Here is a 16,607-nt window from a genome sequence, read left to right on the forward strand (position 1 = left end):
AGAAGGGAAATAAAAAGCATGAACAACAATCACTACACATGAATCAACCACCACAACCACAACCTTATTCCATTCTTGAGCCAGCATCCACCAAACAAGAATGGCTCAAACGAGAAGGGAAAGCAAAGGCAAAACCCTAGTCAAGCAACCGGTAAAAAACTAAACAGGTTCCACGCGCTAAACAAAAAATCACAGAAATAGGAAGGAGATGAGAAGAGAAACATCACATTCGAAAAAACCCATAAGCTCCCTCATATCTGCGATTAGAAGAAGAATAATGATCGTTATACCTCAGATCTGTCGATCGAGGGGCTACGAAGCAAGACGACGAAGGAAAGCCGCGAGGGAAGCAGTTAGGGCAGAAGAGAAACGAAAGGGGTTAAGCAGGGAATATCTTCAGGCGAAAGTCGGGCCGCGGGGTTAATATCGCGGCCCGCTTTCGCTAAGCGTTGCACAAATTTGCCGCAAAGCAAAATTTTGCCGCAAAGCTACAAACCAAACGTTCGTCAATACAGGACGAAGCGGATGTCCCACGCAGCGCCGGGCCAAAAAGCCGAACCAAACGGCCCCTAATATAATAAATTGCACCAAGTACTCTACCCTATTGATTAGTAAATGATGTGTGCATGTTGGTATCCAAACCGTCTAATTTTTGGGTGAATTGCTTGTATATATTATATATCTGAAATGTGTCAGCATGAATCTCGAGAAAATCTAGCGGACTAACAGATAGGAAAGTACGGGCAGGGATGGCCAACAGAAGGAAGACCAAATGCCTCATCACTAAAAGATCAAAGACTTGATTGACTAAGTACAAATCCTTTGGGACGGGAACTAAAGTCAGGCGATCGAAAGCCATCCAAGCCAAAGATCAAGATCCATCCAGTCGAGAGAAGGCAACAGCCCAACTCTTATCCCAGCATCAGCATCCGCCTCATAAGAGTCACTAGGATTCTTCACCAAAACGCCAAAGGTTTTCACCACGATGCACTCCGCGAACACCAAAGACCATACTCAAATTGTTGGAGCTGGTCAATAATCACATTTCGTTCGAAGATAACAACTCCACTCGTACATCCGCTAGGGCAGAATCAGCGACCCAACATCTGCAGAAGAGGGTCCTCTGAAAGTATAGGTGGAGACCAAGGGAAGACTCGCATCTTTTCGTTTGGCCTTGATATGAAGACAACTGGCGACCCCAGAACAACAAGGGAGCCGACTGCAACCACAACCAAGGAGGTTAGGCGCAGCACCCTAACCAACGGCCGCTCGTCACCATGAGCAACTGCCAAATGATCATGATGCCCTGAAGGCCAATCCGTTAAGAGTCCCAATGGCATAAGGGGGTTTTCGTTTTTAACTTGTAAATTTTTACATTTAAGAAATATTAAAATTGATTCAGTTGATGATGTACATAGGCCAAGGTTTAAATAATACTCAGGGAACTCGATTTCATAACACTAGAACTTGAACCCGAGCAGTAATGCCGATAGTGACGCCAAAATGTCTGATTGGCAGAATGCACTAAGAAATAGCTTGCAACGTTCACGCATCATAAACATGTCTCCAAACTTTAGTTCGATATAGTTCTAAAGGTGGTTCCTTACCCAGTGCGACAAGCTTTACGAAGGATACCGAGCAAATCATCCCACAATCGAGTCACAACGATTACCCCCACGAAAGCCGCGACAAGATCAGCTTAGTAAGCTTAAGCAAAATAGGTACTCCATCTAAGAAGTAGATCCAATTAAGCGACTGATCTACCTAAAAATTACTTGTCTTTAGTGTGTATTTCATGCTCATTTTATGCACATTTTTTTATGATATTACACTTTAAAGGAATGTATTTTACATATTTTTGTCTTCAGACACAAGAAATGGACTTTTGATAAAAATGAAACAAAAGCAGTGCAATTTAGAGCCAATTGAGCAAAAAAGAAAATTCTGACCTGGCTCATTTCGATATGACTTTCCATACTTAATCTCCTTCGTATTTATTCCATGTTTTTGAACTAAACTACACTTTAAAGAAATGTTATTTTCATTCGGTCTTGTAGGTATACCAATCTGGAGCGCAACGGAACTGAAACGGGGCGAAACGAAGTTAAAACGGAGCGAAACGGGGCAAAACAGTGAAGTTGTGCGTAAAGTGACGCTATAGCTCCCAGAATGGCGCCATAACGTCAGACACAGACGCTAAAATGCCCCAGACTAGCGCTATAGCGCCCGAAATAGTTATTGGACGGCTTTTGGGAGATTCTGGGCCATTATTGGATGTTCTGGAAGCTTCTTGATAAGTTGCACGTCCCATGAAGTGATTCAATGAATCTAGACATTTTGAAAAGCATTTGAATAAAAAAATGTCTCTTGGAATAAAAGGATGTGTCTCTTGGATGAAGAGATATGTCTCTTAGAGAAATGAGGGGTTTTTATTTCTTTTTAAATAGGGGGATTGGCGCCTCTCATAAAGAGAAATTAGTAAGTAATTAGAGGAGTCTAGAGAAGAAATTAGGAAGTGTTTTAGAGGGTGTTTGGCGTGAGTTTATGGAAATGTAGATTTCTTCATTTTTGGAGAAATTAGTGAGGGATTTTGAGAGACATGAGTAAGGAAGTATGGCGGTGCATGGATCAGCAGGATACTTTCCTTTTTTCTTTCAGAGGAAAAAGCTAAGTATTGTGTTCTTCATTTCCTGATAATTGTTGTAAACATTTTATAGTAGATTTTCTTTGATCTAAAGGAAGTTTTCTGTTGTGTTTTATCTATATTTCATTAGTAGTTTTTTTTTCTCTTTTCTTCTAATATGAAGTAGTGGCATGTGTAAGAAAATTTGACTCATGATAGAATTATTTTTATTTTTATGCAATGAGTAATATATTCTTTGTTTCAATGACATAACTTAAGTAGCAATAGATTATGTTAAAATTTATTGTAAGTGAAACTAAGACTCAGGAGAGCGGTGATCTTGCAACTTGAGTGCACTCACATTGACCAGTTGGCTCGTAAAATAATCTAGGCGGCAATGCAACGTTTAAGGAAATATAATTTAATGATTTGTTTCTATTTAATGTTTCTAGGTGACACTTGCATAAAACTAATAGATACTAAGCATACTTATACACTCGAAAAAGGGTAGGTAGATTATATTCTCTGTTGGCACATAATTTATTACTTAATTTTATCGATCATTTTACTTTTCTTTTGCAATAAAACAGAAACATGTTTAAGAATTTGGATTTGCTTAGAAATTTTCTTATTTCATTAATGTGATGGTATTTTCATCGACTATTAATTGACTTTGCAAAATGATCACCTGTGAAGTTAAAATCCGTTGTAAAACAAAATGACCAGGGAGGGTTATGATTTCGTCTAACTAGTGGATACCACACTTCATTCTGGACAAAGTCATTGCGATCACCTAAGAAGAAATACAAATAAATAAAGAGATAAGTTTTGATGGACTTAGAATTGGTTAGATCTAGAGTGACAGGCTAGATTCTTATCAATTTGGCTTAAGGTTTAGTACCCTGACGTTGGAATTCGATCATCACGATGACATAGGCTTGAGACATCTAGAGGTGAGAAACTAGATAGCACTGATGTGGAATCGAGATGTTATAAAATCGGTCTTAAGTTAGCTAATGTTTTCTGCAAGCACCGGGAGGGGGTAAAGAATAATGTATGATCCTATGTTTCACTGACAATATTATATTTTAAGCATTTCATTCCTTCAAATTATCTAGATCATTGTATATGAAGGGTAGTCTTTAATATCTCAAAATTTCTCCAAACTAATTAATCAAGAAAAGTTATATTTATATCTAGAAAAGTGATCTTTAGATTTAATATTTTCATTTATGAAAATTTATTAGAAAAACCACTTTAATCGATATTTCAAACTAAAGAATGATAGTAGTATACCAGAATTAGCATAAGGGATTTCTTACATCGCTTCTCTGTGGGATCGATACTTGGGGTCTTTAAAAAAACATATATTACTTGAAACGATGTGTACTTGCGCAGAACCCCTAATGTGTGTGTAGAACTCTTAGTGTGTGAATATAAATCAAATTCTAAATTTTATAAAATATTACTTTGCACACTAGCCGCTTATATATAAATTGGTTCAAGTTCTTACCCATTTTTCAGAGCTTAAAAATTTGCATAATTGCAGGTCGGGTCAAGTTTTAGGCGTCGTTGTCGGGGAAGCAATTTGAGTGGACTCACATTGACCGGTTGGCTAGTAAAATAATTTAGGCGGCAATGCAACTTTTAAGGAAATATAATTTAAAATATGTTTCTATTTGATGTTTCTAGGTGACAGTTGCATAAAATTAATAGAATACTAAGCATATATATACACTCGAAAGAGTGTTAGATAGACATATGTTCCTTGTTGGCACAAGATTCTATAGATTCCTTTTACTGCTTATGTCATTATTTTCATTTACATTACTTTTGTCATTATCTTCATTTTACTTTTTTTTGCAATGAAATAGATGCATGTTTAGGAAATTAGATTTGTTTAAAAATTCTGTTATATTATTAATGTGATTGTATTTTCATCAGGTCTTAATTGACTTTGCAAACTGATCACTTGTGAGGTTAAAATCCGTTGCAAAACATAATACCCTGGAGGGCTAGGATTTCACCCAACTATAGTGGATACCACACTTCATTCTGCGCAGTCATTACGAACAGCTAAAGAGGAGTGCAAATAAATAGGTAGATAAGTTTTGATGGGTGTGGAATTAGTTAGATCTAGAGTGACAGGCTAGATTCTTATCAATTTGGCTTAAGGTTTAGTATCCTAGCACTGGGATTCGGTCATCACGGTGACATAGGCTAGGGGCATCTAGAGGTGAGAGGCTAGATAGCACTGATGTGAAATCGAGATGTAAGGGAATCGGCTTTAAATTAGCTAATGTTCTTTGCAAGCACCGGGAGCGAGTAAAGAATAAGGTATGCTTTTATTTATCACTGACAATATTATATTTTAAGCATTTCATTCCTTAACATTATCTAGATCATTACAAGTGAATGGTAGTCTTTAATATCTAAAAATTTCTCCAAACTAATTTATCCAGAAAAGTTATATTTAGATTTAATATTTTCATTTAGGAAAAGTTATTAGAAAAATTATTTTAATCAATATTCCAAACAAAGGTCTAATAGTAGTAGACTAGAATTAGCCAAAGGGATTTCTTATCTCGCTTCTCTACGGGATCGATACTTGAGGTCTTAAAAGAAAACCCTATATTACTTGAAACGATGTGTATACTTGCGTAGAACCCTTAGTGTGTGAAATATAAATCAAATTCTAAATTTTATAAAATATTATTTTACACACTAGTTGCTTATAAATAAATTTGGTCAAATTTTATACCATCTTTCGGAGCTTAAAAATCTACATAATTGCAAGTTGGGTCAGCGACCGAGAGTTGGGAAGTGTAAGAAGCAAGTCTGGCATCAACATAAACTAACGACTTAAGTCATTCGATCGATAGAAAATGCTCAAAATGTCTGACATCAACGCAAGATGCTTGATCAGCATTTAACGTCAAAAAATGACTCTTGAGGTGGCTAAATTCAAATTGAGTAAAGCTCTGGAGGTAGTTCATTGCCCACTAGTGACAAGCTCTCCAAAGGGTACCGAGTAAATCACCCCGGAAGCAAGTCTCAACGGTTATGTCATTTGAGGTGATAATCCGACTGAGCAAACGAGATAACAGCATTATAAAACTTGAGATAGGTTGTAACCACATCGAAACTGACCAAAAAAAACTCTCCTATGGGATGAACAATTGATCTTCAACTACACACCACAAGCAATAAATGATAAAGGGCAGTAAAAGTAAAAGCTTGATTACAAATTCCTTCACGAAAATTCTCTATCCATGTTTTTTTATTGTAAACAAAAAATAAAAAATTTCTTAAGCACAAGAATCCTTGCGATCGGATCACGCATTGGACGAACCACTGTCTGCTACATGCTCCACCTCGGATTCATCTTTTCTTGCCACTATTGTTAAAATAGAGAAGAGCTTGGTGAATCCATCTAAGTTGGAGTACTTTGAGTTGACCAACCCAATCCACAAAAGCTAGTCGATCACTGGCTTTTTGCCGAGCCGAAGGTGTCTGGCCTAAGTGTCAGAAAACTCCTTTGAGGCCTTCATTGTGGCTATGTTTTTTAAATGAACTTCTTTCCCTTCCTGAATTACAGAAAGTCACTCTGACGCGCTCTCTAGCTCTTCGTCAGTTTCAGCTAGCCCGACCACAATCACGGTCACCCGTTCCTTAGCCGCTTTCGCCCGAGCCTTGACGATCATGGCCTTCTTCTCTACCTTGAAAGCTGCCTCTTTGGCATTAAGATAGAAGGAAGCTAAATGATGTCTGGTCATGAGTCCCAAAACTTGGTGTCGATCGCCTGTGTGGCAAAAGTCGTGAGGTTCGCGGTCTTTCAAATTCTTCTCTAAGCTTTCTGACCAGAGGACGTTCACCATGGTCGAGGCATACCTATCAACACCTGGACCTCTGGGTAACCAGTACCTCATTATATTTATCAAAGAAACTTGGGAATCTATTGCCATGAAGACCTTCGGTCGCTCCTGCATTGGGCTCCAACTGCCCGGGACCCCTTTCCATATTTTCCCTGATGGCGAGGGAAGTACAATATCTAACTCAGATGTTGGAGCCTTGCCCTCCATTAAGCAAGCTTCTTTAGAGGTAATGATTTAGGCCTCCAGTTCAGACTCGGCCCCAAAATCCTCCGCACGAAGTGCTTCTTCAACAGGCAGATTGTCCAACTTGCCTCCCTCCTTTTGTTGCAGTGTCAGCGAGTCGGATGACACAACCTCACCCCCAGGATCTTCCACTCTCTTCTTCTCGTAAGCGAGTTGCTTAACTTGTCTCTCACTCTCAAGCCAGCCCCCTTCTTCTAGCTTCTTAGTTGCCCGGGCATTTTCGCACTCTCGAGCCAACTTCCTTCTCCCGACCTCTTTAGTCCACCAAACTTCATTTCGCCCTGAGTCAAGTTATCTCCTTCGGATCACTTCCTCTCAAACTCCTCATGATGGAATCCCGACGCAGCAATCTCAAAGGCTTTTACCAAATTTCCTTGGCAAGGCCATCAACTGGAGGTCTATTGTCGCTCGCCATGAAGACACTCTTGAAACCGACCAACTGAGAGACACTTGAAAGCAAATGCTAATAACAAAAGCGCCAATCACGCCCTATTTATAGAGATCATAGGCACAAAAATTCAGGAAACTTAGTTATTAATGTACTAATTATAAAATAAATAAATCTAATTTTTGCATTTAATTATCTTACTTTTATCGCAGTTGTCACATTTAAGAAGAGAATCTATGAACTAATATTATACATCAGAAATGCATAAACACGAATCTCAAGAAAATCAAGCGGACTAAGAGACAAGGAAAGGTCGGGGAAGACCCACAAAGAAGATCAAAGATCCTGTCATCGGAAGATCAAAGACTTGACTGACAAGGTGCAGATCTTTTAAGTCGGGACCTAAAGTCGATTAAACGAAGGTCGTGCGAGCCAAAGACTAAGATCCATCGAGTGGAGAGAAGATAGCCAAACTCTCGCCTCAGCATCATCAGCCGCCTCATAAGAGTCTCTGGGGCTCTTCACCAGATGGCCTAAGGTGCTCACCACGATGCACTCTGTGATCCGATAAGGGGTGAGGCATTAATCGGATTACAATGATTCACCCTCTACCCAACAGTCTAATCTCATCCTGGCGACAAAAGCTCCTCATCTATGGCTCGATAGTAGACTGCGAGACCAAAGCAGCTGACTTGTTGACTCAAGACGACAAAGCCAAGTCTGGACGGCCGAAGATCAACCAGTGCCAATCGGCATCACAAACTCAACATAGTCGGTAAAATGAGCATTGTCGACCTAAGGACCGCTAATCTCTGTTGACCGAGCGATAAGATAGTTGAGCCATAGGTTCATTTAGGTAAATAACCAAAATAACCCGTAAAGCCCTCGTTACAGCAGAGGTAAGTTTGTAATTATGCACACGGTATCCCCCCTCTTATAAATGGGGGGGCCATTTCTATAGTAAAGTCCAATCAAACACAATTTCCTCATTTTACTGTTCATTACTGTGCACTATCTCTTTCTCTCTCTCCTTTTCTATACTTTATTCCTCAAGTGTGATTCACAGAACAAATTCGGATTCAACATATACTAAAAATCAAAGTAGCATCTACTTGGGTGAAATACTATAATATTTATGGCTTAGTCTCTTACTTCTGAGTAAAACCTCATATGTTTGGGTATAAAATCATGGAAAAAGAAGTCAGATTGACCACACACTTTCTTCACCGATTTAATTTCGTCAAAGTAAAAAGAGCAATAAAAGCTAGGACATTCATAGCTATTGTATCCTCAATTTCAACTTAGATGTAGATGGAATTATGGCACTACTAAATGAGTAAATGCAACTTAGATAAGCTACTCCAGAATACCTTTTCACATCATAAATATACAAATATCAGAATAATATTGCCATGCAGTTGATAAATGTGACTCTAATACAATGGTAAAAATCCCTGAAACAAGTAGCAGGCGTTTTGTCTAAAGTCGATATCTAAACCAATTTAGAGTTCTCAATTTTAATTCTATAAGTTATGGACAACAAGAAATTTTTAAGTTCCAGTTCCAAACAAGTAATTACTCTTCCCAAGGAGCATCATAAATTTCTAACTGGAAGTTACTATTCTATTTGTAGAATTTTTTCTTTTTTAATTTCAAAGTTAAGTGCACAACATTTGTGTTAGACACCAACTAAAAACAGGCTATAATACTCTGTATTGTTACTTTCTAGTTAAAATCATATTTAAAACAGAATTTTAAATAAAAAAGTATTTCTAGAATAGAAGTAAAAAAGAAACCGGCCTCAATTTGTTCAATTTCCATGTTCCAATCATTGTGATCCTTCAATTGCTTGCGGTTCCCAACATAGTACTGAACTTTAAAATCAGTTGAGCTCTCTATGACCATGGCTTGCTGCAAAGTGAAAAATTCTAAGCCTCCATAAAAGGTTTCGCATGAAAAAAATATAGAAACGCAACATGCAAATGAATACTGAAGAAGCAAATTACGACAACAACATCATTGAGGGTAATGATTAACAACGAAAAACAATCAAATAATGGCATATCCCATATTTATAACCATACAAGCTGCATTTTAGACAGAGAGAGCTGCATAGTATTCTTCAACTAAGGAATGAGAGAACAGCTAGAGCATTCTTTACTAACTTCATAAAAATAATAGGGAAAGAATATTAAAATTCCACGAAAAACCGTAAAAGCTTCAAAATACTCTGTATGATATTAAAAACATCATCCTCATTGTTCAAATCAAAATTTCCATTTTCAAACAATTTTTTGTAGGCCCCGCAACTGCAAGTCATCAAAAAATTAGGCTGGTCAAGAGTTGCCAGCTTTAGAGTAATTTCAAATTTAACTGGGTCATTTGAAAAACTCAAGAAATGCTACCTTTCTCCTATGACTGCTTTATTACTCTAACTAATTCTCTCATATTAAGAAAAAGGCTTTTCAAATTTCTTCCTCGAATTGTATTATCAACAAAAAATTTAGAACACAATGAACATTAGTCATCACCAAAAAACATATTAAATAAAATGCAATTTATCAAATTATAGGAATCAATATAATTTGTTTCTAAAAAATTCAACAAAGTAAACTACTTGGACCCCTTCTATCAATCCTTCCCAAGAAAACAGCATACCCAGGAGAAAGTGAAAAAGATGGCAACTTAGCTGGGACCTCCAGAAGCAGATCAAGCAACAAGTCAGCTCTAAGTGCCAATAAGGTGGTATCAAAAGACCCATTTTACCTTACAAAAGAATCACCTTGATCACCATCGGTGCAAGCCTTCAACAACAACAACTACCTCAAAAAGTTCAATTTAAAGCTTTGCCTACCAAGTTCAAAGTCAAGAGTAATCCTGTCAACCATAAATTTCCCATGTGGAGTCCCGAGACCCGATACCTTACAATAAAACCAAAGCATCACAAAATCCAGAAGAGTTTTACGACTTAACAATCACCTCGTAGTGGCATTGAAAGGTCGTCGAAGACCCAGCAGCTGAGGAAATCCAGAATGTCATGGTGATGAAGGCCAATATGCCTAATCCCTAAAGTTCCCAATCATATAGAAACACAGGATAACCTCATGATGACTCTACCAATATCATAACGCCCCTATTCAAGACTTTGTGTCACCTCACACCAACACAAAGAAATTCACAACATTCCACAGCAGAGCACAAAGCTGAATACCACCAACAGTGGTGCAAAAGGAAACCACAAAGTCCCCAGCTACATGGAGATTACGTTGCAGTCGTACTAAAATCCACAACTAAGCTCAAATCCTAAGATCATCTCATGGTTGTAACCTCTAGCAATCCAAATGCTCCAAAGACGATGCCAACGCCCCACAAAATACAGCCCAACAAAGTTTGGATTGCTCCTGTCACTCCAAAAAGTCAAATAAATCAGAATGAAAACACAAGTGATTGATTGTCCGATAACCCCCAGAGTGAAAATACATTGACATCCCATGAAAACCCAGAAGTTGCAAAATTTGCAGCAGAAATAAAAATATAAAAGTGTTCACACAAAAACTCTTAACGCAAACCACCTTCCCCAACTTATCAAACCACCATACCAAATTGGGTCTACCCAAGGAAATCAAAAAATAATCAGCTCATGCCCTCAACAACTCCATCAACAATATGTCCACAATTTGCAGATCAAATGAACTGAAGCAATAAAAATGACCACTATCCTGGATAACACGAGAAGCTCTAATAAGACGTTGTAAAGCAAAAAACTTAAAAGCAGTAACACACCTCCCGTACTTCTTGTTTCATCCTCAAAAAAGAAGCATAGGATCATTTTCAAATAGCAAATATCAAATACAAATCCCAAGTGTAGAATCTAGAGTAACATGGAAGGAACAGCATATCATCACCTAAAGCAAATGTGCCCACTATAGAAGCCATGAGAAACTCAACTTGCATCCTTGTTAACCAAACCTGAGGATTATCTAAAACATCAATTGTTGATAAGCTCTCTGGCATTGACTTGCGAGTATCCATATTGCCTCATTACCTAAATTGGGGGATACCCCTCGAAAATGTAATCTGCCCAAACCTAAAATATAACTAGCTCTATCAGATTTCGTTAAAGTAATATACTAATAGAGGGAATACCCATCTCAAAAGTCACCCTCTTCTGAATCCAAGAATTTTCTGGTTGCAAAGCTACAGAAAAGTTTGCCAATGGAAGACCAATCGATAAGCACAAAATGATCTTCCACTAGACATGGCACAATCAAGAATATCTACACTCTCTTCTTGATGAATGGCTGATGGACAAGCACAAAGTGACCTTCCACCAGAAATACTACAAAGAAATATATAAGAATAATAATAAATTCTACACTCTTTCTTTCATGATTGTTGATAAGCTTGAAATATGCCTCACTTGGGAAAATTGCTTGTCCATGCAGTATTGGGGTATAACAAAACAATCAAAGCCACCCTGAATAAGAATATCAATATGAATACAACTACACATTTATGATACCGTTATAGGGCTCATAGAAGATATTTGGAGAGTGAATTTCATAAGGAGGTGGTTGTAGAATAGCGACGATAAGCGAATATGATCCACGGTGGACGGGATTGCAGAGATAAATCTGTTATAGAATGGCAGCTTTGATGTCAACAACAGCTGTCCTTACTGAAATCCGCAAATTAGATGAAGAAACAACAAGATACTGGAGGCAAGGAGGTTCCATCACCTGTTGCTAAGCACGCTACAAATACACCACTTGAAAAAGTAAGAGGAAACAACACTCCTAAGAACATAAAACCAAAGAAAGGTCATTCAATTCATAAAATCAGTAAAACTGAAATCCAAACAAACTACTACAACATATATAAAAGTTCCATAAAAAAATACCTAATTGGAAAATAGAAAATAGGAAAAAACTAAAAAGAAAAAAATAAAAGAGAACTTGCAAGAAATGGGCAAGAACTACTCTCGATCTAATGAGTCACTGTTGCGGCTATGACATCTTCGGATTATCTTCTCTCAAAGGAGGCAAGCATTTGTTCATTTGAAGGAGGAAAGTCTCTCAATTCATAAAATTAGCAAAACTGAAATCCAAACAGCCTACTACAACATATATAAGAGTTCCATAATAAAAATACCTAATTGGAAAATAGAATATTAGAAAAAACTGAAAAGAAAAGAAATAAAAGAAAACATACAAAAAATGGACAAGCACTACTCTCGATCTGACGCGTCACCGTTGCGGCTATAGGTGACATCTTCGGGCTGTCTTCTCTCAAAGGAGGCAAGCCTCTATTGCATTTGAAGGATTTCTCACTGCATATCTTTCAAAATAAGTTCATAGACACCTCGCTGAGAGTTTCTCCTTGGCAGTGTGACATTCTTTTAATTCAATTAGATTTTTTTGTAAATGTAGGAATGTAAATCAAAAGTTAGAAAGCGGTTTAAGTTTTGTGACAAGTGTCAGAGTGAATTTTTTGTGAGGATAGGAATGTTGAATTTTAAAAATTTATGGTTGAGGCCAGGAATTACAGCATGAATGATTTAAGTACATGGGAAATTTGTTGGAATTTAAAATTAGAAAAAAAAAAGAAAAGTCAACAAAAATTTATGATTTGTCAAACACTGATATCAAATGATATCGTTATAGATCCCCTATAAGGTATTTGGTAAGAAGCTTTCATAGAGAGGTGGTTTTGGAATAACGAGGGAAGGCGAATATGTGGTCAACGGTGTTTGAAAGAGATTCCAGGGATAAATCTGTTGTTAAATAGTGGGTTTGAAGTCATCGGTGGTTATCCTGGCTGAAAAATAGCACAAAAAATCTCTGAATTGGCGACATTCCAGACAAGAGGTTCCAACACATGTTCATGAACAAGATACATATGCATCACTTATAAAAAGATGATGATGCAACATTCCAAAGAGTAGAACACTGAGAAAATTTTCTTAATTCATAAAATCAACAAAATTGAAATCCAAACAGCCTTGATATAGCATATATAAAAGTCTCCTAAAAGAAAATACTTAATTGAAAAATAGGAAAATAAGAAAGAACAAGAAATAAATGAACAAAAGCTAAAAATTTGCTAAAAATAAAATATCATTTCTGCAATTGCGGAAGCCGAGGATCTCAGCATGTGGCACTGCGGAAACTTCCATGTCTCGCATCACTCTCCCTGGGTAGTATAGGCTTCACCCTCATCTTCGGAAATGTCTGCATCCCACTATAGGATATACCTTCTCACAGAGCTCGTAATGAGATTTCCAATGTTGTGATTCACCTCTTATCTAACCATTTGTCAATGGATACACTACAGAATTTAACTGGAACTTAGTACACACCTTACTTGATAGAGTTTTCCCGTAATTGTTCAAAATCTTCTCATCTATCTGAAATGACGACATGTTAAGCTACTCTCAAAAGTGGCAATCAAGGGGGTAAAGTGAACGTCAAAGAATCATAAAACTCCTCCAATGAGGGGCATAATTCCTCAAAAATTGTATCTTCTATGGTACTATCATCTAACATTACAAAGGCCAATTTAATTGGTGCCTCCCTCATAGCTTGTAGGAATGTGGCATGGGCCACTAAAATTCTTATCTTTGTTGTAGTACCCATCACGACTAACTCTTTCAATGACAGAAGTACAACATACTTCCCATCCTTTATAAATGAGGTGTTTTTGCGACCATCATGGCGTGTACACCTTTCATATTATCATCATTGGCCTAAAAGCATGCAGCATACATCCATAGACTTGACATCACATCAAACTTGAACTTGTAGCTCATCTCCCATAAAAAAACTCCACGAGACATCTCCTGTCAACTATGATCATATTTCCTTTCTGCAATTGCGAAAGCCAAGGATCTCAGCTTGTGGCACTATGGGAACTTCCACATCTCACATCACTTTCCCCGGTTAGTAGAGGCTTCACCCTCATCTCCGAAAATGCATGTATCGCACTAAAGAATATGCCTTCCCACGGAGCTCATAATGAGATTTCCAAGATTGTGATTCACCTCTCCAATCTAACCATATGTCGAAGGGTCAACTACAGAATTTAACTACAACTTAGCGCCCAACTATCTCGATAGGGCATTCCAACAATTGTTCAAAATCTTCTCATTTCTATCTGAAGTGACATGTTGAACTACTTTCACTAGTAGTAACCTAGGGGGTAAACTGAAGGTCAGAGAATCCTAAAACTTCTCTAATGAGGGGTGTACTACCTCAAATATCGTATCTTCCATGACACTATCATTTAGCATTAGAAAGGCCAATTTCATTAGTGCCTCTCTCTTAGCTTGTAGGAATGTGGCATGGGCCACTAAAATTCTTGTCTCTGTTGTAGTACCCATCACGACTCACTCCTTCAATGAAAGAAGTACAGCATGCTTCCCATCTTTTATAAATAAGGTCTATTTGTAACTATCATGATGTCTACACCTGTCATATTGTCATAATTGGCCTATAAGAATGTGGCACGCATTCATTAGCATGACATCACATCAAACTTGATCTTGTAGCTTCTCCTATAAAAAATTCTACGAGACATCACTTGTCAATTATGATCTTATTTTCTTTCTTCAACCATGAAAAAGAATATGGTTAGAAATGCTTCAGGTTTTGAGGCTCACTTTACCATTTATGCAAATGTCACATTTTCGCAACGGCATTCATCTATAAGGAGGCTGCACACATTTCCCTTCACAATCTAGTGGGTACAAAATATGTTGCGGCAGAGCTACTGTTATTCTCTCATGGGCTCAGTCAGAATACCCAGTCAAATTACTAGCATCAACCCCTCATATGTTGGCAACTGATATTCCTCTCCATTCTTCTATGGATCTTCCCTCTCGACCTCCTTCACTGCAACATATTAAGTAAAAGATATCACCCATCTGTTTGAACAATCAAATGCATTGTGTTCAAAATTATGGCAATTCAAGCACTTCCATGCTGTGATGAATTAGGAATATTGGTGTTCTCTGCTTTTTCTCCACTTGTACGGGCAAAATCCTACTGGTGAGTTGGCTTGAGTGCACCACAGGGTGTACTTTTGTTGTTTGATCTTGTGATTGAACTTTGTCTATAAAGTGTGGGGGTTATATGGTGATGTTTCTCAACCTTCAATGTTAGGGTATGCACCTCAGGTAAGGACTAATACAACTATAGTAAACCACATTACTAAAAGGAACAGGATATAGCACTCCCAAAAGCATAAAACCAAAGAAAAGTCTCTCAATTTATTAAATCAACAAAACTGAAATCCAAATAGCCTACAATAACATATATAAAAGTTCTATAATAGAAATACTTAATTGAAAATTAGGAAATAAAAAAGAACCGGAAAGGAATAAAATAACTGACAAAAATAACAGAAAATAACTAGGTAAATGAATAAATAAATAACCGGCTTGAATCACCGCTATCGTGGAAGCCACAAGTCGCAAAATTCAAGAGTTACAGAATCCACGTAATATGGAAGTTCAATCATAAGAAGGTGGATTCACGGGATAAGAGGCCGATGGGCACTTCTGCATCAATATAATTACAAAGTAAATCAACTTTTAAATCCATCCATAAAGAACAGACCACCCTAACTACCTTCAATACGCATGGAAAGACAAAAAAACGGAACCATATAGCCAAAAATCCAACAAAATAGGCCATCATTCATCATGCTAATTTATAAATATGCACATCTATAGTGAGAAGAAGGCTCATCCATCTCCAATAATGGTGACTTCCTCAAACAAAAATTTAAGTGGTTATAATGTGTTAAGCTCTAAAGAAATGAAAATGTGAATCTAAATGTTCAAGGAGAACAAGATTCATAACCAATTAAATAATCTAACAGCACGACATAGTTGTCTAAAGAAACCCAAAGTCCAATAAAAAAATGGGAATAAGCTGATGCCCTTCATCTTAATGTTGATGAACAAATTATAAGGCTTGTATGTGATTGGGAACCCATAAAACATGGCTGTCACACAAAATAATAATCAAAATCGTGTGACCAAACCAATAAGCATTGGTAGAAGAGTTCCAAAACCACACCACAACCCTAGCTCACAAAAGTGGAATAAGCTTAGCTAAGTCAAAAGGCATAAAAAATCTCATAGATTCCTGCATCTATCATAGTTTTATGATGAATCATTGAGATGTGGGAGCCCACAAAACATATCTTTAATAACCTCATCCAGAGCCAAGCCATTCAATCTAAACAAGCTATCATCCATACATTCATTCATGGAATTATTAACACCTAAAAAATTCTCAAATTTAGAAATAACCTTAATAGTATCGGGTCTAACACAAGTTATTGTGTTAAAATGGGAGTCCACATCAGCGCTCCTAAGAGAGAATGTGGTCCAACAAAGACTCAGAATGTGCCATGAGTTATTTACTTATAAAGCCCAGACTTAAAACATCACAAATCTATTCAATCAACTCCT

The 16,607-nt window shown here is 37.3% G+C and overlaps 1 protein-coding gene across 3 annotated transcripts in view; it reads right to left on the minus strand.

The window, feature by feature from the left end:
- Nucleotides 1-16,607, minus strand: part of LOC110039261 (endoribonuclease Dicer homolog 4) — a 131,791-nt gene that overhangs the window by 99,717 nt on the left and 15,467 nt on the right. For all 3 annotated transcript variants that reach the window (XM_020744268.1, XM_020744267.1, XM_020744269.1), the window contains one exon: nt 8,930-9,040. In XM_020744268.1, coding sequence (XP_020599927.1) covers nt 8,930-9,040 — 111 coding nt within the window. The remainder of the gene's footprint in view (nt 1-8,929; nt 9,041-16,607) is intronic.

Source organism: Phalaenopsis equestris, unplaced genomic scaffold (genome assembly GCF_001263595.1).
Source record: "Phalaenopsis equestris unplaced genomic scaffold, ASM126359v1 Scaffold236011, whole genome shotgun sequence".
Taxonomy (NCBI): domain Eukaryota; kingdom Viridiplantae; phylum Streptophyta; class Magnoliopsida; order Asparagales; family Orchidaceae; genus Phalaenopsis; species Phalaenopsis equestris.